The following is an 18,547-nucleotide window of genomic DNA, read 5'->3' as shown; positions in this document are numbered from 1 at the left end:
GCTATACTAAGACTATCTTAGTTTTTTATTGGATCCAAGTTTTGTGAGTGATATTTGATATTATTTGGACGTTTCGTCATTCAAAATTTCCCCAAAATTGTCAAAAATAAATTTTGATAAAATTACTATTTCTCTCAATGAATATTATTTCTTAAATATTTTATTCCCAATTTTAATTTCTAATTAAAGATTTTGTTCGGGATAAATTGCTAGTACAGCTAGAGCTCCAGCCCAGCTTTTGACAGAGCCTAGTTCTTATCTTATATTATATAATGTTCATGATTGTTTCTTTTAATCTGCTGCCTTGTTAGCATTTATTATTTATTCGCCATGTTGGAATGTTTTATTGAGTTTTTAATACGAATACTTACCCATTTCATTTTTGTTTAATCATAGATAATCCTTTTAAATCTACACTACAAAGCAATTTTTCTTTCATTTCCCGTCCATATGCCAAATGCATTGTTGTCATTAATATTCTTATTTTACATTCTGGGCATACATTGAGCATTGCTACAAATCCAATTATATTTTCAATAATAAAGTAATAAATTGCATAAAATCGCCAAAGAACATAAGTCATGGACATGTGCATACATTTGATATGCTCAACTGCCAATTTCAATCCTTGTCTTTAATATTGGTATCGACCAATATTGTGTTAAAATGGAAACAAATCAGTATTACATGCCAGGAATAAGACAAACGATAACATAGATATCGAAAACAGGAATAACCAATAATGCAAGTCTGAATTCAACAAAAGCCAAAACATGGTTTGCCCTAAAGGAGCAAAGGAAATCTAGTAAGAAAGAGAAGAAAAACGCCTCTAGAATATTGACTCTATTAAAGCTCTTACAATGTTTGTATATGAACTCGAGTACAAAACGAAATAGCCCACAAAACATATTAATAAACTATATACGAACAATCAGTTCAATTAAAATTTACATCTTCAAATCATTTTATAATAAACCATAGAAAAATGGTTCCCCTCGTGACATGACATCCTTGATGTTTTTTGCTGATATTTGCGAAATTGCTAATATTTTCTTACACAATCATGGTAATATCATAGGAATAAAGCAAATTGCAAGATTTTATGGCGACACAATGAAACAGTAAATATTTGGAAATAAATTTAACAAGAAAACAAGTATATACGGCCGTAGGTTCGGCCAGGCCGAATCTTATGTACCCTCCACCATGGATTGTGTAGAAACTTCCACGAAAGACTGTCATCCACAATCGAATTACTTGGGTTGTGGTATCTTAAAACTTCTTAACATCGTTTTCTAAATTGTGAGTTAGTCCATACGTAGTATATATTAGACCAAAAAGGTATGTAGGTAAGTCTACAAATAATTACGAATCGGTATGGACTTTTTGGACGATACGTAGAGAGCCAGAATTGAAATATGGGGGGTCGCTTATATGGGGGCTAAATACAATTATGAACTTGATATGGACCAATTTTTGTGTGATTGGGGATCGATTTATCTGAGGGCTATATATAACTATAGACCGATATGGACCTAGTTAGGCATGGGTGTTAACGGCCATATACTAGCACAATGTACCAAATTTCAACCAGATCGGATGAATTTTGCTTCTCCACAAGGCACCGGAGGTCAAATCTGGGGATCGGTTTATATGGGGGCTATATATAATTATGGACCGATATGGACCAATTTTTGCATGGTTGTTAGAGACCATATACTAACATCACGTACCAAATTTCAACTGAATCGGATGAATTTTGCTCCTCCAAGAGGCTCCGGAGGTCAAATCTGGGGATCGGTTTATATGGGATCTATATATAATTATGGACCGATATGGACCAATTTTTGCATGTTTGTTAGATACCATATACTAGCACCACGTACTAAATTTCAATTGGAGCGGATGAATTTTGCTCCTCCAAGAGGCTCCGGAGGTCAAATCTGGGGATCGGTTTATATGGGAGCTATATATAATTATGGACCGATATGGACCAATTTGTGCATGGTTGTTAGAGACCATATATTAACACCACGTACCAAATTTCAACTGAATCGGATGAATTTTGCTCCTCCAAGATGCTCCGGAGGTCAAATCTGGGGTCGGTTTATATGGGAGCTATATATATGTATGGATCGATATGGACCAATTTTCGCATGGTTGTTAGAGACCATATGCTTAAACCACGTACCAAATTTCAACCGGATCGGATGAATTCTGCTCCTCCAAGAGGCTCCGGAGGTCAAATCTGGAGATCGGTTTATATGGGAGCTATATATAATTATGGACCGATATGGACCAATTTTTGCATGGTTGTTAGAGACCATAAACTAACACCACGTACCAAATTTCAATTGGATCGGATGAATTTTGCTCCTCCAAGAGGCTCCGGAGGTCAAATCTGGGGATCGGTTTATATGGGAGCTATATATAATTATGGACCGATATGGACTAATTTTTGCATGGTTGTTAGAGACCATATGCTGACACCACGTATCAAATTTCAACCGAATCGGATGAATTCTGCTCTTCCAAGAGGCTCCGGAGGTCAAATCTAGAGATCGGTTTATATGGGAGCTATATATAATTATGGACCGATATGGACCAGTTTTTGCATGGTTGTTAGAGACCGTATACTAAGACCACGTACCAAATTTCAACCGGATCGGATGAATTTTGCCCCTCCTAGCGGCTTCGGAGGTCAAATCTGGGGATCGGTTTATATGGGGGCTATACGTAAACGTGGTCCGATATGGCCCATTTTCAATACCATCCGACCTACATCAATAACAACTACTTGTGCCAAGTTTCAAGTCGATAGCTTGTTTCGTTCGGAAGTTAGCGTGATTTCCACAGACGGACGGACAGCCGGACAGACGGACAGACGGACGGACGGACGGACAGACGGACGGACGGACATGCTTAGATCGACTCAAAATTTCACCACGACCCAGAATATATATACTTTATGGGGTCTTAGAGCAATATTTCGATGTGTTACAAACGGAATGACAAAGTTAATATACCCCCATCCTATGGTGGAGGGTATAAAAAATATAATAATAGAAAGATTTAGTGTAAAAAGTGACATAATTTCGTGACTTCTCCAAGTCCCTAAGAAATGAACCAAATATGGTACACACACTGAAAAAACAGTGAACCCAGCAGGAAAGACAATTTTATTTAATTTAAAATATTTAACTAAACTGTATCAAAAACGCTTATGTCACTTCGATTTCACACAAATAAGTAAATAATTTTCGACAAATTCTTAATGTAATCGTTTTGTCCTTATAGTTAAGTAATTCGACTTAAAACTTAGTATTTTCAGTGAAAGAAAATTTTGTTTAACTAAAGTCAACTTGGCTTTAAAAGTTCTGAACAAAATCTTCAAAATTAATGAAATTGTCTTTAAACCTGTTTTTATAACTTCACTATTCTCCATGTAATCAATGTGAATCAAACTCTCTATTTCACTAAAGGCAATTTAACTTTATTTTAGTTCATGGAATTATTATGTTTGGAGAAAGTTTGCTATACTCTAATCATTTTTTGAGGACTTTAGTTAAATGAACTAAAATTTGAATCAAAATTATTTCTTTAAATTTGTAAATTTTACTACAAATGCGTCCATCATGAACTTCCTATGTCACTAAAGACATTCCTACAATTTTTAACTCCAATTTTTTCCTTCAAACTACAAAATTGTCTTTAACAATTGAAAAAAAAATATGTATGTCTAATAAATTTTCTTGAATTTGTCGAAAAATATTTACTTATTTGTGGGATATCGGCATGATGCCAGCGCTTGTAATACTGTTTTGTTAAAATTTTCTAAAAATATTAAAAATTTTCTAAAATAAACCAAAAGTTTTCTTCGTAGTGGGTTCACTGTTTTTTTGTAGCTTGGTCTATGGTATGTACCAAAGTATCCAAAAATACGAGTTTCACCTGCTTGAACTTCAACTGAAGCCGTTTATTCAAATCAAAGTTTTACAATTTATTTATTTAATATTTAAATTTGATTTAGTTAATTTATAAAACTAATAAATTATAAAAATTAAGTTTTTAAGTGGCGTAGCAAATTGAAATTGGATCAAAAAATTTCATGACTGAATTTATTTTTTTTCTGTTAACAGAATAAACTTTAAATACTTTTATATTTTGTTTTTTGCTTTACTTTATTGGATTCATAATGAACAAATAAATCTTTCCGGATCGATCATAAGTATGGTACGAAATATCTCGATTATGATGTTCTTTGAGATGACGGCTTAAATTATGACTCGCAATATACGACTCGTAAGACTTGAATGTCCCTACTCTGCAGAGTATGTAACACTAGACGTTAACAACTCAACCGGAAATTAAACCGAATACAACAAAATCTGAAACTATACCCAGTGATCATATGCAAAGTTCACGCGTTTGTGTGTGTGGTTTCTCTATAGTGCTCGCTTTCAGCCTCAAGTAGTAATTTAAAGATTCCACAACTCAAAGCTTTCATCGCCGCAATGGTCGATCACTAATGTATGAAATGCAAAATAGCTCCATTGTGGTGGTTTACTTAAGTCTCTTTGCCTTAAATGTTAATTTAAAATAATTACCATTAATTGGTTAGAACAACAAACAGATATGCCCCCCAACAAAGGCTAGCAATCACACACGCACCTAATGACATCGTGAATGTGCATGTGCACGTGTTTTTCCTTGTTCTTTAGTCCCTTTTGTGGTTTACCAGAAAGTCCAACTAAGAGTTAATACTAAGAAGAGTGGTCTCCACTGAAGTCTTTTTCCTCTGTCAGTCTGTCAGATGCTACGTTGAAAAGTAGAAGATCATGGACCATTTCCCCTCACAATGCATGTGGCGAAATGCAAAATAGACAGGAAGTTAGTGAGGAAGAGAGCACAGTCATGGAAAACATACTATATGTTTGAAGCGAAAAGCGTTTACTTTCAATCTTGTTATCGAATCGTTAGGTTATATGGGGTAAATATTTAACAATAACTACTGGACCTGAAACAATATCCAAAAGAGTGAGCAATTGTTTATATACTCTCATTGTATTGTGGGTTCAATCCCAGACTCGGTTTATCCCTCAGCTCAGCAATGCTTATGACATCTCTGAGTGTATCGAAGCTGTTCAAGAAGTGTTCGAAATGGCTCCGAAGCTCTGGCTCAGCACTTTAAAAATAAAGGGTTGTTCAGTTTCTTTAGCTCTTGCTCTCGAAGTCCTACACCCTCAAAAAAAATCGCTTCTTTAACATATGTTCCAAACATATTTTGCAGGAAGCACATATATTATTGGATACTGCCGAAACATTAATATGTTTGTTTTATGTGAACATATTATATGTTTGGAAGCAGTTTGAGCCCAAAAATATTATATGCTTGGAAGAATTTTTCCCAAAGACGATTGTGCTCATTGCCTAACATACTCGTAATTTTCACTTCCACGAAATATTTTAGTTCTTGGCACCTTTTTCTGTAATACAAATAATGTTGAAGAAATTATTCACTTTTATAAATTTTACCTTTCGCCTGCACGGAGAATCGAACCGATGACCATACAGTTTGTAAGCCAACACACTATCCACTGGACTACGTAGCTGTTATAGTCACCAGTAGATAATTGTCGTTATAAGTTACATTTATATAGCATAGTTTGCAGCGCCCACGAGCCCATGCAAACATAACATTATTTAACAGAAACATACATTTGTTTGCCACGTGGAGCAGTGGTTAGCATGTCTGCCTTGCATGCAAAGGGTCGTGGGTTCAATCCCTACTCCGACCGAACACTTTTTTTGTTTTTTTTACACATTTATATTTATACTATATTAAATTTTTATAATGAAACTTCGAAATGAGGTTATTAAAGATTTATAGTCAGTAACAGTGCTTGATATAAACGAAATTGACTGATTTTTGGATAAAATATTACTTTTTTATTGCAAAAATAACAATTTTGTAACAAAAACTGTTGGAAGGAATTCAAAAACTCTAACAAAAGAAGAATGTGGAGTCGAGTATTAACATACATAAATAATTTTATAATATAAACATAAATTTATTTAGGCGTGAACAGTTTTTTACTAGCATTTAACACCATCGCTCTAAAATGCCTTTTATTTTTCTTTAATAATTCATTTTAAAGAAAATAAACTTTTTAAATTGTTTTAGCTGCAAAACTCGAACTTAATGCCCGCTTTTATATTTGAAGGTGTCCGTCAACTCTTCGTGGACTACTTATTAATAAGGAGGAAATAAACTTTGTTTTTATACATAATACTGTGTAATTTTTCACTATTTCCTCCTTATTTCATTTTACTGTCCCAACTCTAAAAAGACTATAGTGCCCTTTCGTTATTTTTATAAAGACCCCTGATTTCTTTTAACGAAAAATTATGCCCATAATGCCAAAGTGATAAACAAAACACATGTCCACACATACATAAAATGCTGCTCTCAAGGCGAAAACATATGCTGTTTGTTTTTCAAATGTCTATTCTCTTGGTTCCGAATGTCTATTCTCTTTATTCAAATTAAATAATATTTAGACCTAAGCATATAAAATTTTTGGCCTGATCATAAAACAGTTTTCCGAAACAACATACAAGCGGTTTCACAGAAATTGTTGTCTTTTGATTCATTCGCTGTGTCGTCAACTCTCCCGGTTTCCATCTCTATTTCTTTCTCTATACTCTCTCTGTCGCTTTGAATAAAATATCACAACATATGTATGTTTAGTCGAAATTTGTAAATATATATATGTTTGCATTCACACATATGATTTTTATGAAGCATTCATGCCCCAAACATAATATATTCTAACATGTTAACATAGATGTCCCAAACATTTAGTGTTAGTTTAGGAACATTATATGTTTGCACTTAAATATATTGTGTTTCAAAATTGTGCCCGAAACACATTTTGTTTATATCGGAACATATGAAAAACATATTTTTCTAACAGTGTATGAATAAATGGCCAAAACGAATGAGCGGCACTGAAAATTAGGCTCTTTTCGAGCTAATTTTAACGGAAAACTCTTGCTCACACAGCTCTTTCATATGTGACACAAAATATTTGTAGTAGAATCTGTGACACAAATTGAAATTGGTGATGCCATATGTGTATTTTTGCTTAAATTGAAATATAGGATCCAAAATATTGTTCATATTTGGAGAGTCCAGAACATTAAATGGTATTCCATCGTTTGTGGCCAATCCAATGAAAGCTCTTAGCAATTTTTTTATTTAGTGCAATTTTTATTTGTTTCGTCTTTTTTCCATTCTCTTAGTGTTTTATTTGATGAATTTGTAAACAATGCCTCTTGAGATTTGACAGTTTTACTGATTTCATTGATCGATTACATTTTTTGCAAACAGCTTCATCAGTCTCTTCATTGGTTTGAAAATATGTCCACGGCGAATTATCAATATCCATTTTGATCCATTGCTGATTTTCAAAAATTTCTTTTAATTTCCTTTATTAAAGTTTTTGTAAATTTTATATGTAAGTGTAAATACTTCATATTTCAACAACATCGAGAGTCAGTTGTTAAGGAGATGTCACAAATTCTTGATTGTTTTTTAAACCTTTTTCTTTTAATGGGTCTTAGTTGGTTCTACACTGGACTGATTACCGCCTTCCGCTATACTTCCGGAACGCTATACATTTGTCAAAATTTTATTTATAGAGAAACATTATTATTTCATTGTGTTTGTTTTTCTTTTTATTTTCAAAATGCATCTATCATTGTGGTGTGCATTCGGCGGGAAACGCCGTTCGGTCTCGGCTGTCTCTTATTAGGTCCCTTATGTTAGGTTAGGTTATGTGGCAGCCCGATGTATCAGGCTCACTTAGACTATTCAGTCCATTGTGATACCACAGTGGTGAACTTCTCTCTTATCACTGAGTGCTGCCCGATTCCATGTTAAGCTCAATGACAAGGGATCTCCTTTTTATACCCGAGTCCGAACGGCGTTCCACATTCCAGTGAAACCACTTAGAGAACCTTTGAAACTCTCAGAAATGTCACCAGCATTACTGAGGTGGGATAATCCACCGCTGAAAAACTTTTTGGTGTTCGGTCGTAGCAGGAATCGAACGCACGACCTTGTGTATGCAAGGCGGGCATGCTAACCATTGCACCACGGTGGTTCCTTATTATTGAACTAATACAGAATTGGGCAGTAAACATCGATAAGAGATAAATTCGCCACGAGTTGTATCACAATGAACTGAATAATCTACACTGGTAAAAAAAGTTTCGTTATATTAACGAAAGGTGTCATTAAAATTGAGCCAATGAAACAAATTCGCTAATATAACGAATTCGTTATCATAATGAATATTCTGTTAGTCAACGAAAAGTTTCGTACTATTAACGAATAACTTCATTGTCTTAATGAAAAGATGTCGTTACATCAATGAAAAAATTTCGTTGGCTTAATTTTAATGAAATGTCCGAAAATGAAGCAAATAGAATTAACTTTTATGTTTCAAGAGACAAGTCCTTAGCATGGACCGATAGTGAATACTTGTTATGGCCTTCGAACTACTACAATAGGAAAAGTCTATATAAAATTGTATATTTGCCATATAGAAAAAATATTTATTTTGATCCAAAGATCAAGTAAAACCAAATTATCTAATTTAATATTTGTATGAAATTTTTTTGTTTCCCTCATCACCATTTTGTCCCTCGTTTCTTATTAAGGAACCAGTCTCATCTTTCAAGACCATATCGTCTATGGTCATAAAACCTGAAATTGTTCTTCTCTGCATCACACGTACCATTTTTTTGTAAGTTTGTTTGACTAGAACAGAATCCTTTTAGCCGGTTGACTAGTAAAACTAAGTGTTTCCCTGGCTAGTTCAATGGTTGACTAGGTAGCTGCTACGCTATCTCAGTTACTGCTTAAGTTAAAATATGATTTTGTTTTGGTCTTAAAATACGTTATTCTTCTTCTTGTTCTTTTCAGCACTAAACTTATTTGTATTTTCTTAGACTTTGAAAAACAAAAAATTAAAACAACAACGTCCCAAAACTCCTTTTCTTTGAAATCTTATTAAGCAAACGCACAATGCTGTGTTAACGATCAGTGTGTTGTGCGCATGCGCCTCATCATTTGTTCCCCCACTCTTTGCAAATGCAAATGTCTGCTTACAACATTTGCAAGAATTATTTGCTGATCTTTGTACAGTAAATTTTCATTATTTTCTTGTTTTCCTCGTTTGGTGGTTTGTCCAAAAGGCTTTTGACATTGACTTAGACAATTTTCCCGTTTGTTCCTTTAGTCCAAGAAAATGTTTCTTCTTTTCATTGTGGTTACACCATTTGACCGGCGTTTGATTAAACGCTGATTGTAAATGTCTACAGATATTCCTGTTTCCTTTCATCCTTGAACGATAAGGTAAATGCTATGGCAAAAACAAATTTTAAAATTTACAGTTTCTCGTTTAACACTTTAAGATGAACTTTTACGCAAAATAAATAGTCAATTGACTAGAACCTATGGAGAAAGGTTAAATGCTTTTCTTTGTTAAGGAAATGCAAAAAAAGATTCAAGGCTTTTACATAATTTTTGTTTTTCCTGAATTTTATCAAATACAAAGATTTTCTATGGGTCGAACATGCAAAGACTTCTATAAACTTGCAAATAATTATAGTAGCATAATTTGCTATAAGTATTAGGCCGGGAACGTTTTTATTGACCTATTCAATATTTCTGTTGGAACATTTGCATGCCTTTTTATTTTTTTTTTTCTATTATTGCCCTTGTACTTGCTATTTAATTGAAGATTTATTTGACGTTCGTCTTTCAGATTTATGCTGTGACGTATTAATTTACATAATAATCCTCCAATTTCCTCTATTACCACATATATTATTTCTCACCTAATTGCGTATAGAAAAGACATTTCCCTATAATTTTATCTCACAAAGCTTAAGAATTTCCTCTTTGATGTTACTCTTTTCCGCCAGCTATGGTTTCCCATTAAAAATCCCATTGCGAATGGAAATAAATATTTATAATCCTATTATCGATAAATTTTATTGAATTGAATTTGCAAGTTTGACTATTTTCAAGCAAAGTCAATTTCTATTCAAATAAAATGCATATCTGATGCTCTAGAATATTTTTAAGTGATTAGAATAAAAAATAACAAATTTACAACTTGGGGATGTCCATAAAATGGCTAAATATGAACGGTCGATTGTCTAACCAAAAATTCCAAACCAAAGTAGACCTGCAAGGAAAGGTTTATTTCTCTATGCTAAAATTATGCTGTAGTTTTTAGTTATACACAAATTATTATGAAGCCTGCTTTTAAAGTAAAACATTAAAATGCTATATTAACGAGGTTTGTATTTTCAATTTGGCTTTATATTAAAAATGTCATCAAAAACATTTGCTTTATCCCATTCTGTTACATCCTACGTGGTGTACTATAACGAAGATCGAATAATTCCACTTTAAGACAAATCCATATAAAATTCATAAGATATAATCGAAATCCGAATACACAGAAATAAATTTCACGAAAATTTGTCCAATTAAAATGTAATTGAGTTTTCAACAATAGTCAATTAAAATTTTAATTGATTCAACAAATTTTTTAATTGAAACAAAAATCAATCACAACATGTATATATAGCAGTAAGTTCGGCCGGGCCGAATCTTAAATACCCACCACCAAGAATCATTTCAGGTGGGGTTGATGACAGATATTCTCCCAAGCAGAGCAGATCAACTAGTACACTTCCCCAAGATAAAATTCAAGATTTTACCTATGAAGACTATATCAGATTCTGGATTTATAAGAACCATTTTTGTTTGAGTTTTAGAGGAATCATTAGCATCTCTTGTAAGTGTGCAAGAAAATTATAAAATAACGTCTTGATTTGAAATCTTAAATCTGTAGATTTTCACCCGAGAAGTAAAATCTGGAAATTTTACATTGAGTTTCAAGCAATTTTCATGATCAGTGCGCCTTCTATACCCTCAAGAAGTAAAATCGGTCTATATGGAGGCATTACCAAACCGATAAAAAGCTAATCCGATACACGTTTTTGTGAGCCTAAAATACCAGAATATTTACAATTTCCGGTAAATCGGATACAAACTACGGTTTCTAGAAACCCAGGGAGTTAAATCGGGAGATCGTTCTTATGGGGGCTATACTAAAATATGGACCGATACTCACCGTTTTCGGCGCACCTCTTTATGACCCGAAAATACCTCTAGATTTTCAATTTCAGGCAAATAGGATAAAAACTTCGGATTCTAGAAGCCCAAGAAGTAAAATTGGGAAATCGGTCTATATGGGGGCTATACCAAAATATGGACCTATACTTACCATTTTCGGCACAACTCTTTATGGTTCTAAAATACGTCTAGATTTCCAATTTCAGGGAAATTGGATAAAAACTACGGTTTCTATAAGCCCAAGACCCCAAATCGGGAGGTCGGTTTATATGGGGACCATACCAAAACATGGACCGATATTTCTCCCTGATCAAGAATATATATACTTTATATAGTCGGAAATCGATATTTCGATGTGTTGCAAACGGAATGACAAACTTATTATACCCCCGTCACCATTCTATGGTGGTGGGTATAAAAATTAATAGTATCAATTAGTTTTTTAATCGGATCAATTAATTTTTTAATTGATACTGTGATTAAACTGTATTTTAGTTCATGAAAATTAATTTATTCTAGTTCAATTTTGCCAAATGCTAAATATTTTAATTATTTTGTTTTTGATAACGTGAAATCAAAATGAGAAAAAAGTTGTATTTAAATAAAGTACGTTATTTTACAAAATCTGAAAATAGTTCATATTTTCCTAAAATGGATGATGTTTACTTAAATGGAGTTCATAAGTTTTTCAAATGAGTAAATTTTTCTTAAATTTTGTCTGTCTTGAACTTCATATAGCTAAAGACATTTTAAACATTTTTAATTCCAATTTTTCTTCCAAAATGTGAAATTGTATTAAGCAACAGATAAATTTTATTATTTTTAATAAATTTTCTTCAATTTGACAAAAATTATTAACTTATTTGTATCATGTTGCAATTACTGAAATATGTTCATTAAAATATTCTAATATAAACCTACATTTTCTCTCATGGTGGGTTCACTTTTGTCTGGGTGTGTGTGATTTGAAACTCGTCAAACCAATCGGACGAAAGCCTTCGAAGAGGAAAGTCACTTTAGGAGGTTAGGTTAGGTATAGTGGCAGCCCGATATTTCAGTCTCACTTCAACTGCTACAGTGGGGAACTTCTCTCTGCTAGATTCTATGTTTAGTTCAAAGACATGGGACCTCCTTTTTATAACCGAGTGGGATCGGTGTTCCACAGTGCGGTGGAGAAGCAGTTAGAGAAGCTTTGAAACACTCAGAAATGTAAATAGCATTACCGAGAGGGGATAATCAACCGCTGAAAAACTTTTTGGTCTTTGGTCGAAACTAGGATTGAACCCATAACCCTTTATATGCAAGGCGGGCATGCAAACCATTACACCACGATGGCTTCTAAAAGAGTCAATTTACACAACATTCAAAGGCTTGTTGCTGCTTGATTTCAGTGTGCTATATTCATCCCAAAAACAAGTATCGATTTACCGACCTATATCGGCGGACACTTCCGGTCGAGCTGAAATTTCAATTGTTGCCGTTTACAAGAATGTTATACATGGTAGTAAATTCCTCTTGCACCATTCGGTAAAGATAATTACTTTTAAGACCACTCTCGTTACAGTGAAGGGTGCAATAGCAGTTTAACGGCAAAATTAATTTTTTATTTAACGTAGCTTTCAAAATTTTCTTCTATTATGCCAACTCTCGTTTAAATTTAATGTCGATCTATTCTATCTTCTAATTATGGGAACCACCTTTCTTATACCGATCTACCCAAAATGATGGCCACATCCTCTCTTGGCCTTTTAATAAATGCGCAATTTAAAAAACGATAACATCCTCTTACCCAAAGCCAAAGGCAGCTGTTACAGCTTCTGCCATATTGGAAGCTGATAGCACTGTCAACAACTTTTTTTTGTAACTTTTGCATGGCAAAACAAATTTTTATGGTCATTTTGTGGCAAAAGAAGTTGTTTAGAATCTCTTGGTTTTTTGCATTTCTTTCACTCTATTATAAAAAGATTATAAGGCAATTGGAAAGCATTTAAAGTGAAAGGTCTGCATTTTTTGTCTAGTCCAAGGAATGAAGTAGGCTTTTCTTTTTTTCTGATGAAGCTTTCAATGCAAATGTTAATGAATTTTTTATGTTTATTTTTTTATTTAAGATATTGGCCAGCAAACGAATCCTCCAGAACTGCCCATATTTGGTGACCCGCTTACGGAAATCGCCTTGGATCTAGTCTTTCCTAAGGGGAATCGTATTTTTTCATTAAATGGCAAGAAATTGCAATTACTACAGCCATTGGATAGAGATGAAGAAAATTTAAGTCATATTGTATTTCAAGTAAGTATATTCAATTAAATATGGCACTAAGTAAAATGGATTAAGGTTTAAATGTCGTCAACCATTGATTGGATTTTTTTAATTTAAATATTGGTTCTATGGTTATACTCTGCACCAATCTGTGGAACATGGTATTATAAGTTATTGCATATGTTTGCAACATCCCAAAGGAGACGAGATCGACACATGGTGGCAAGTCCGCCCCCTGAGTCGAACTAGTGACTCTGTCTCGAGAAGATGTATATAATATCAAACAACCAAAAACAAAGCTTGGCATTTTTAAGGTTATACGTCTTCAAAACGTTTTGACACTCGAGCGCTATTTGTGTTTTTTGTCCATTTCACCCAAAAAATGGAATTAACTCGTGAGCATTTTCGTGCTGTTATATTTTACAACTTTCGACTTGGATTAACTCAACAACAGTGCATCGATAAACATAATTCATAGAAGCTCCATCAAGGGCCAGTATTTATCGATGGTATGGTGAATTCATCCGAGATCGTAGTTTACTCCAAGACGAATTTCGTTAAGGTCGTCCTAAATCAGTTGTTGTTCCGGAAACCATTTATGCTGTGTACCAAATAATATTGCAAGATCGTCAAAAAATTTTTCGTGTCGGATCCCACACGATTTGTCAATCTCTCAGAAATGGTTCGTCTCGGTTGGTCGAAAAAAAATGCTCCAAAAATACGATTGCTGTGCTTCGAAACACATCTATGACATCGTGATCTATGAACCGTGGATTTACGCGTATGATCCCAAAAGTAAGCAGTAGTCGACTGCTCGAGACCGAAGCAAAGGTTTATGCGTTCAGTACGAATATTTTGGATATACGAGTACCTCAAAATTTCTTCGATTTTCGATAATTAATAATTGTTTCTGTTCTCCAATCCCGAACTATAAAAGGCTTACCTCGTACTCTATAATAAAAATGTATCCCAATGTGTTGATGATTCAACCCGCTTAACTACTTCTCAATTAATTTCTGGCCTTTCTCTTAGTTAATAAAGATGTCCACTGCACTTTTTAATACCACCAGCAAGAGGTGTACATAAATTATGTCACATATCTTTATATTGGACAGTAGTAAGAGCATCACAGCATTGCTAATCAAGTGCATGTAGATGTTTGCAATGAAATTTAATTGGAGTTTAATGTCAATAGATTGCACTCTATTGATTTATATGATTTTACAGGAATTGTTGTTCATTCTGTTTTCTGTTTTTCTTATTTTCAATGAACATCTTGAAATTATTTCTAATGCAAAGTTTTTTTCTTGACTCTCATCAGGTTTCTTGTACCGTACGTTCTACTAGCAAACGCCGTAACATTCCTATTATAGTACGCGTGTCTGATGTTAATGATAATGCACCACGTTTCATGAACACACCTTATGAAGTTACAGTACCCGAGGTAAGTTTATTTCTTTGCTTGCATATATTCTAGTTTAAATGGCTGATGGTTGACCTATTGTATTTATTTTTTCTATAAGTTTTTAGAGAAAATGATCAAATACAAATATTTATTTAAGTATATGAACCTTCTCAGTGTATAGTGTATTGATTTTGTATACAACATGAAGTCAGAATTAAAAAAAAAAAAAAAACAATTTACTTACTTTAATCACAAAATTGATTTATATTATTAATTTCACTATTTGAAGTTCGATTGAATACATGGGAAAAATATTTATTTTGCAATAATGCTTGAATACAGTAAGAATATGATCATATATAGTCCGGAGTATATTCAGCCTCGCTGAATAAGTAAATTTCGCTTCGTGTACAGGATTCAAATTGGAGGGTTGTAAACATTTTTATGCGAAATAATATGCATTGTGATCCATTGCGATGAATCGTAATGAATGTATCTATAAACTTCTGGAAATCTTATCGTTTTATAAAAAGAATAAATTAGAAAAGCGGGAATTGGTGCTACCAATTTTTATAAATTCCGTACTGGATTACCATTTGGATTTTTTGGCTGCCATATGGCTGATGTTGGATACATCTAAATGTCGTCATTTAAAATAAACTTGAGTCAAAATGTAGAGAAAATCAAATAAAAAATGCATTATATCGAATATTTGTGTAAATCGGGGGACAAGGCAGCAATATGTAGTCCATATCAAATATTTTGACTGTGATGAAGTTGTGAGCCAGTGCGTTGCCACAGTGAAATATAAATATCTTCTTCCCGGCTTCGGATGTACCTTGGTCTCCATTCAGAGTTGCTAGACGTCTGGAATTCATACATTAAAAGCCTAAAATTTAACAAAATTTGACAAAAAAAAACTTGCTTGCAAGATATTTATGACTTTGAACTAATGGATCGATCACATTGATCAAAATGTTGTGAGCTACCAGAGCTATGTTAGGTTAGGTTAAAGAGGCAGCTCGATTAAGTTTCAGGCTCACTTACAGTATTCAGTCCATCGTGATACCACATTAACTAAAAGTACCTATTACATATAGGCACTTCTAGTTCTAGCCGCTGAACCTTAGGTTAGGTTAGGTTAGGTGGCAATCCGATGTATCAGGCTCACTTAGACTATTCAGTCCATTGTGATACCACATTGGTGAACTTCTCTCTTATCAATGAGTGCTGTCCGATTCCATGTTAAGCTCAATGACAAGGGACCTCCTTTTTATAGCCGAGTCCGAACGGCGTTCCACATTGCAGTGAAACCACTTAAGAGAAGCTTTGAAATCCTCAGAAATGTCACCAGCATTACTGAGGTGGGATAATCCACCGCTGAAAAACTTTTTGGTGTTCGGTCGAAGCAGGAATCGAACCCACGACCTTGTGTATGCAAGGCGGACATGCTAACCATTGCACCACGGTGGCTCCCCGCTGAACTTTCTCTGTTATTTTCTTCTGTTGAACCAACCAGATTGTTCCAAAAACATTAGCAGACTGCTTAAGTTAACGTTTTCCAAGTCCGCTTTAGATTACACTAAAGCTGTATGCCCCTGAACTTCGCTTACGCCTTACACAAAATGCAGGTCACTCACACAAGAGGTGTTTAATTGATTCCTTTTCCTCCGCATCATGACAGCTCATACAATAGTCATAATACTTCGCGCCAATAGTTTTCTCCTCTATTATAAAGTGATTTCTTTAATCACAATTTTTTACGGTCAAAAGAAAACTTTTTTGTCATAAAGCCGTCTAATTTAAGATACAATGAAAACCACTTTTTAAAAAGGGGGAATTTAGTTTGTCCAACAATTTTGTTCCGTAAATTTTCTTTATGCATACGGGCTTATGCTTTAAGATTGACTAATATATTAATTTTAAAAAATAAATCCCTACACCCCAAACAAATACTTACCTCATGAACGAAATTTCCCTTTCTTATAAAGTATTTTCTTTTAGACCAAACAAACCGAAATGTATGATATGCGATTCAACGTCAAAAGAAAACTTTGCTTGCCTAAAACGTCGTTCCACAGAAAAGAAAACTCTTCTTTAAGTGTACATTTTTTACCGTGTTACTATCGTATTATCTATGAATTACGATTCCATTAGGAATGAAAATACGAAAATGTGGGTGGTTATCCAGCAGAGAGTTGTCCGTTTAATCTTTGCATATATATCTCAGCTGTAAAGCGCAGACAGGTTTTTTTTTGGGGGTTCTGGTTGTGCTCATCTTGGTTCTTATCTCACCCACGCTATGCCACGCCATGGAAACTTGTTTTTGTTTTATTCTTTGCTTTATTACTGTCTTCAACAAAGGTATGTCCGTTCGAAATATTTATGCAGTTTCATTTCATTTGTTGCAAATTTTTTGTAGTTACGAGTAGTGAGTTAGTGCATTAAACATTAAGACAATTACTTTGGTTTACTTACTCATTTTGTGGTAAGGGTAGTGGTGGTTGTGGAGGGTATGGGCACCGCAGACCTTTTGTTCTGTTTAAGACAATAGATGCACGGAATAACATTCTAGCCATTCCTTTCAGTTTTAATGCCGTTAAAATCTCTTAAAAACGATCTTAATGCTTATGTGTGTCTATTAAGATAATTCCCCATGCAACGGTTAACCGTTGTCTCTTTGTTTAAGACCAAAAGGAAATATTTTAAATATTTGCTATTTAAATACAAAAGAATTTTTGAAGTTAGGTTTCCACAAGGTTCCCTGGTTTATTACTATCGCATTTAACTATGAAAATGAATTGAAAATTCTAACTATACTTTATCACAATCAAGTTAGTATAACAAAAAATTAATCGAACATTTTATGGAATGTTATATTTGACATTGAAAATTACAGGAACTTTGTTATCGTTGCTGTGTCATTTATTTTTCATAACATATCCCCAATATATACACGCAAAGAAAAAAAACGTTTGGAAAACGTGTACCGAAAACGTGTTTCTTTTGTTAGAGTTTTTTGAATTGCTTCGAAAATTTTAAACTTTTATCACCAAAAAAATTCGTTTGTTACAAAATTTTTATTTTTTCAATAAAAAAAGTTATTTTTGAAATAACAACACAGTCCATTTCGTTTATATCAAACACTGTTCTTTTCTGACTTTAGGTCTTTAATAAGACACATTTTACAGTTCAAAATTTAATATAGTACAATGTAATGTTGAACATTTTTTCGGAATCTTCCGAATATATCTGGAATATATGTAAAAAAAAACAAAAGCAAAAAAAAAACTTTGGCCGAAGCAGGGGTCGAACCCACGACCCTTGGCATGAGAGTCGGACGTAGCTACCACTGCTCCACGGTGCCAAACTAACTGTTTGTTTCTGTCAAATAAACTTTGTTTATTCGGTTCGTGGGCGCCGCAAGCTATGCTATATAAATATAACTTATATGGATATTTATCTATTGATGACCATAACAGGTACATAGCTCAGTGGTTAGTGTGTTGGCTTACAATGTGCATGGTCCGCGGTTCGATTCTCCGTCCAGGCGAAAGGTAAAAAAAAATTTTAAAAATTTATAAAATCATATAATTTCTTCTACATTGTTGGTATTACAGGAAAAGGTGTTAAGAACTAAAAATCCTCGTGGATGTGAGAAAGA

At 33.7% G+C, this 18,547-nt stretch overlaps 1 protein-coding gene across 2 annotated transcripts in view; it reads left to right on the top strand.

Annotated features, from left to right (window-relative positions):
* Cad99C (cadherin 99C) overlaps nucleotides 1-18,547 on the top strand; it is a 398,863-nt gene that overhangs the window by 259,903 nt on the left and 120,413 nt on the right. For both annotated transcript variants that reach the window (XM_075290410.1, XM_075290327.1), the window contains 2 exons: nucleotides 13,330-13,508; nucleotides 14,800-14,922. In XM_075290410.1, coding sequence (XP_075146525.1) covers nucleotides 13,330-13,508; nucleotides 14,800-14,922 — 302 coding nt within the window. The remainder of the gene's footprint in view (nucleotides 1-13,329; nucleotides 13,509-14,799; nucleotides 14,923-18,547) is intronic.

The sequence above is a fragment of the Haematobia irritans genome, chromosome 1 (assembly GCF_050003625.1).
Source record: "Haematobia irritans isolate KBUSLIRL chromosome 1, ASM5000362v1, whole genome shotgun sequence".
Classification (NCBI taxonomy): Eukaryota; Metazoa; Arthropoda; class Insecta; order Diptera; family Muscidae; genus Haematobia; species Haematobia irritans.
The sequence above is the reverse complement of the archived record's forward strand: the minus strand, read 5'-3'. Positions and strand labels throughout refer to the sequence as shown.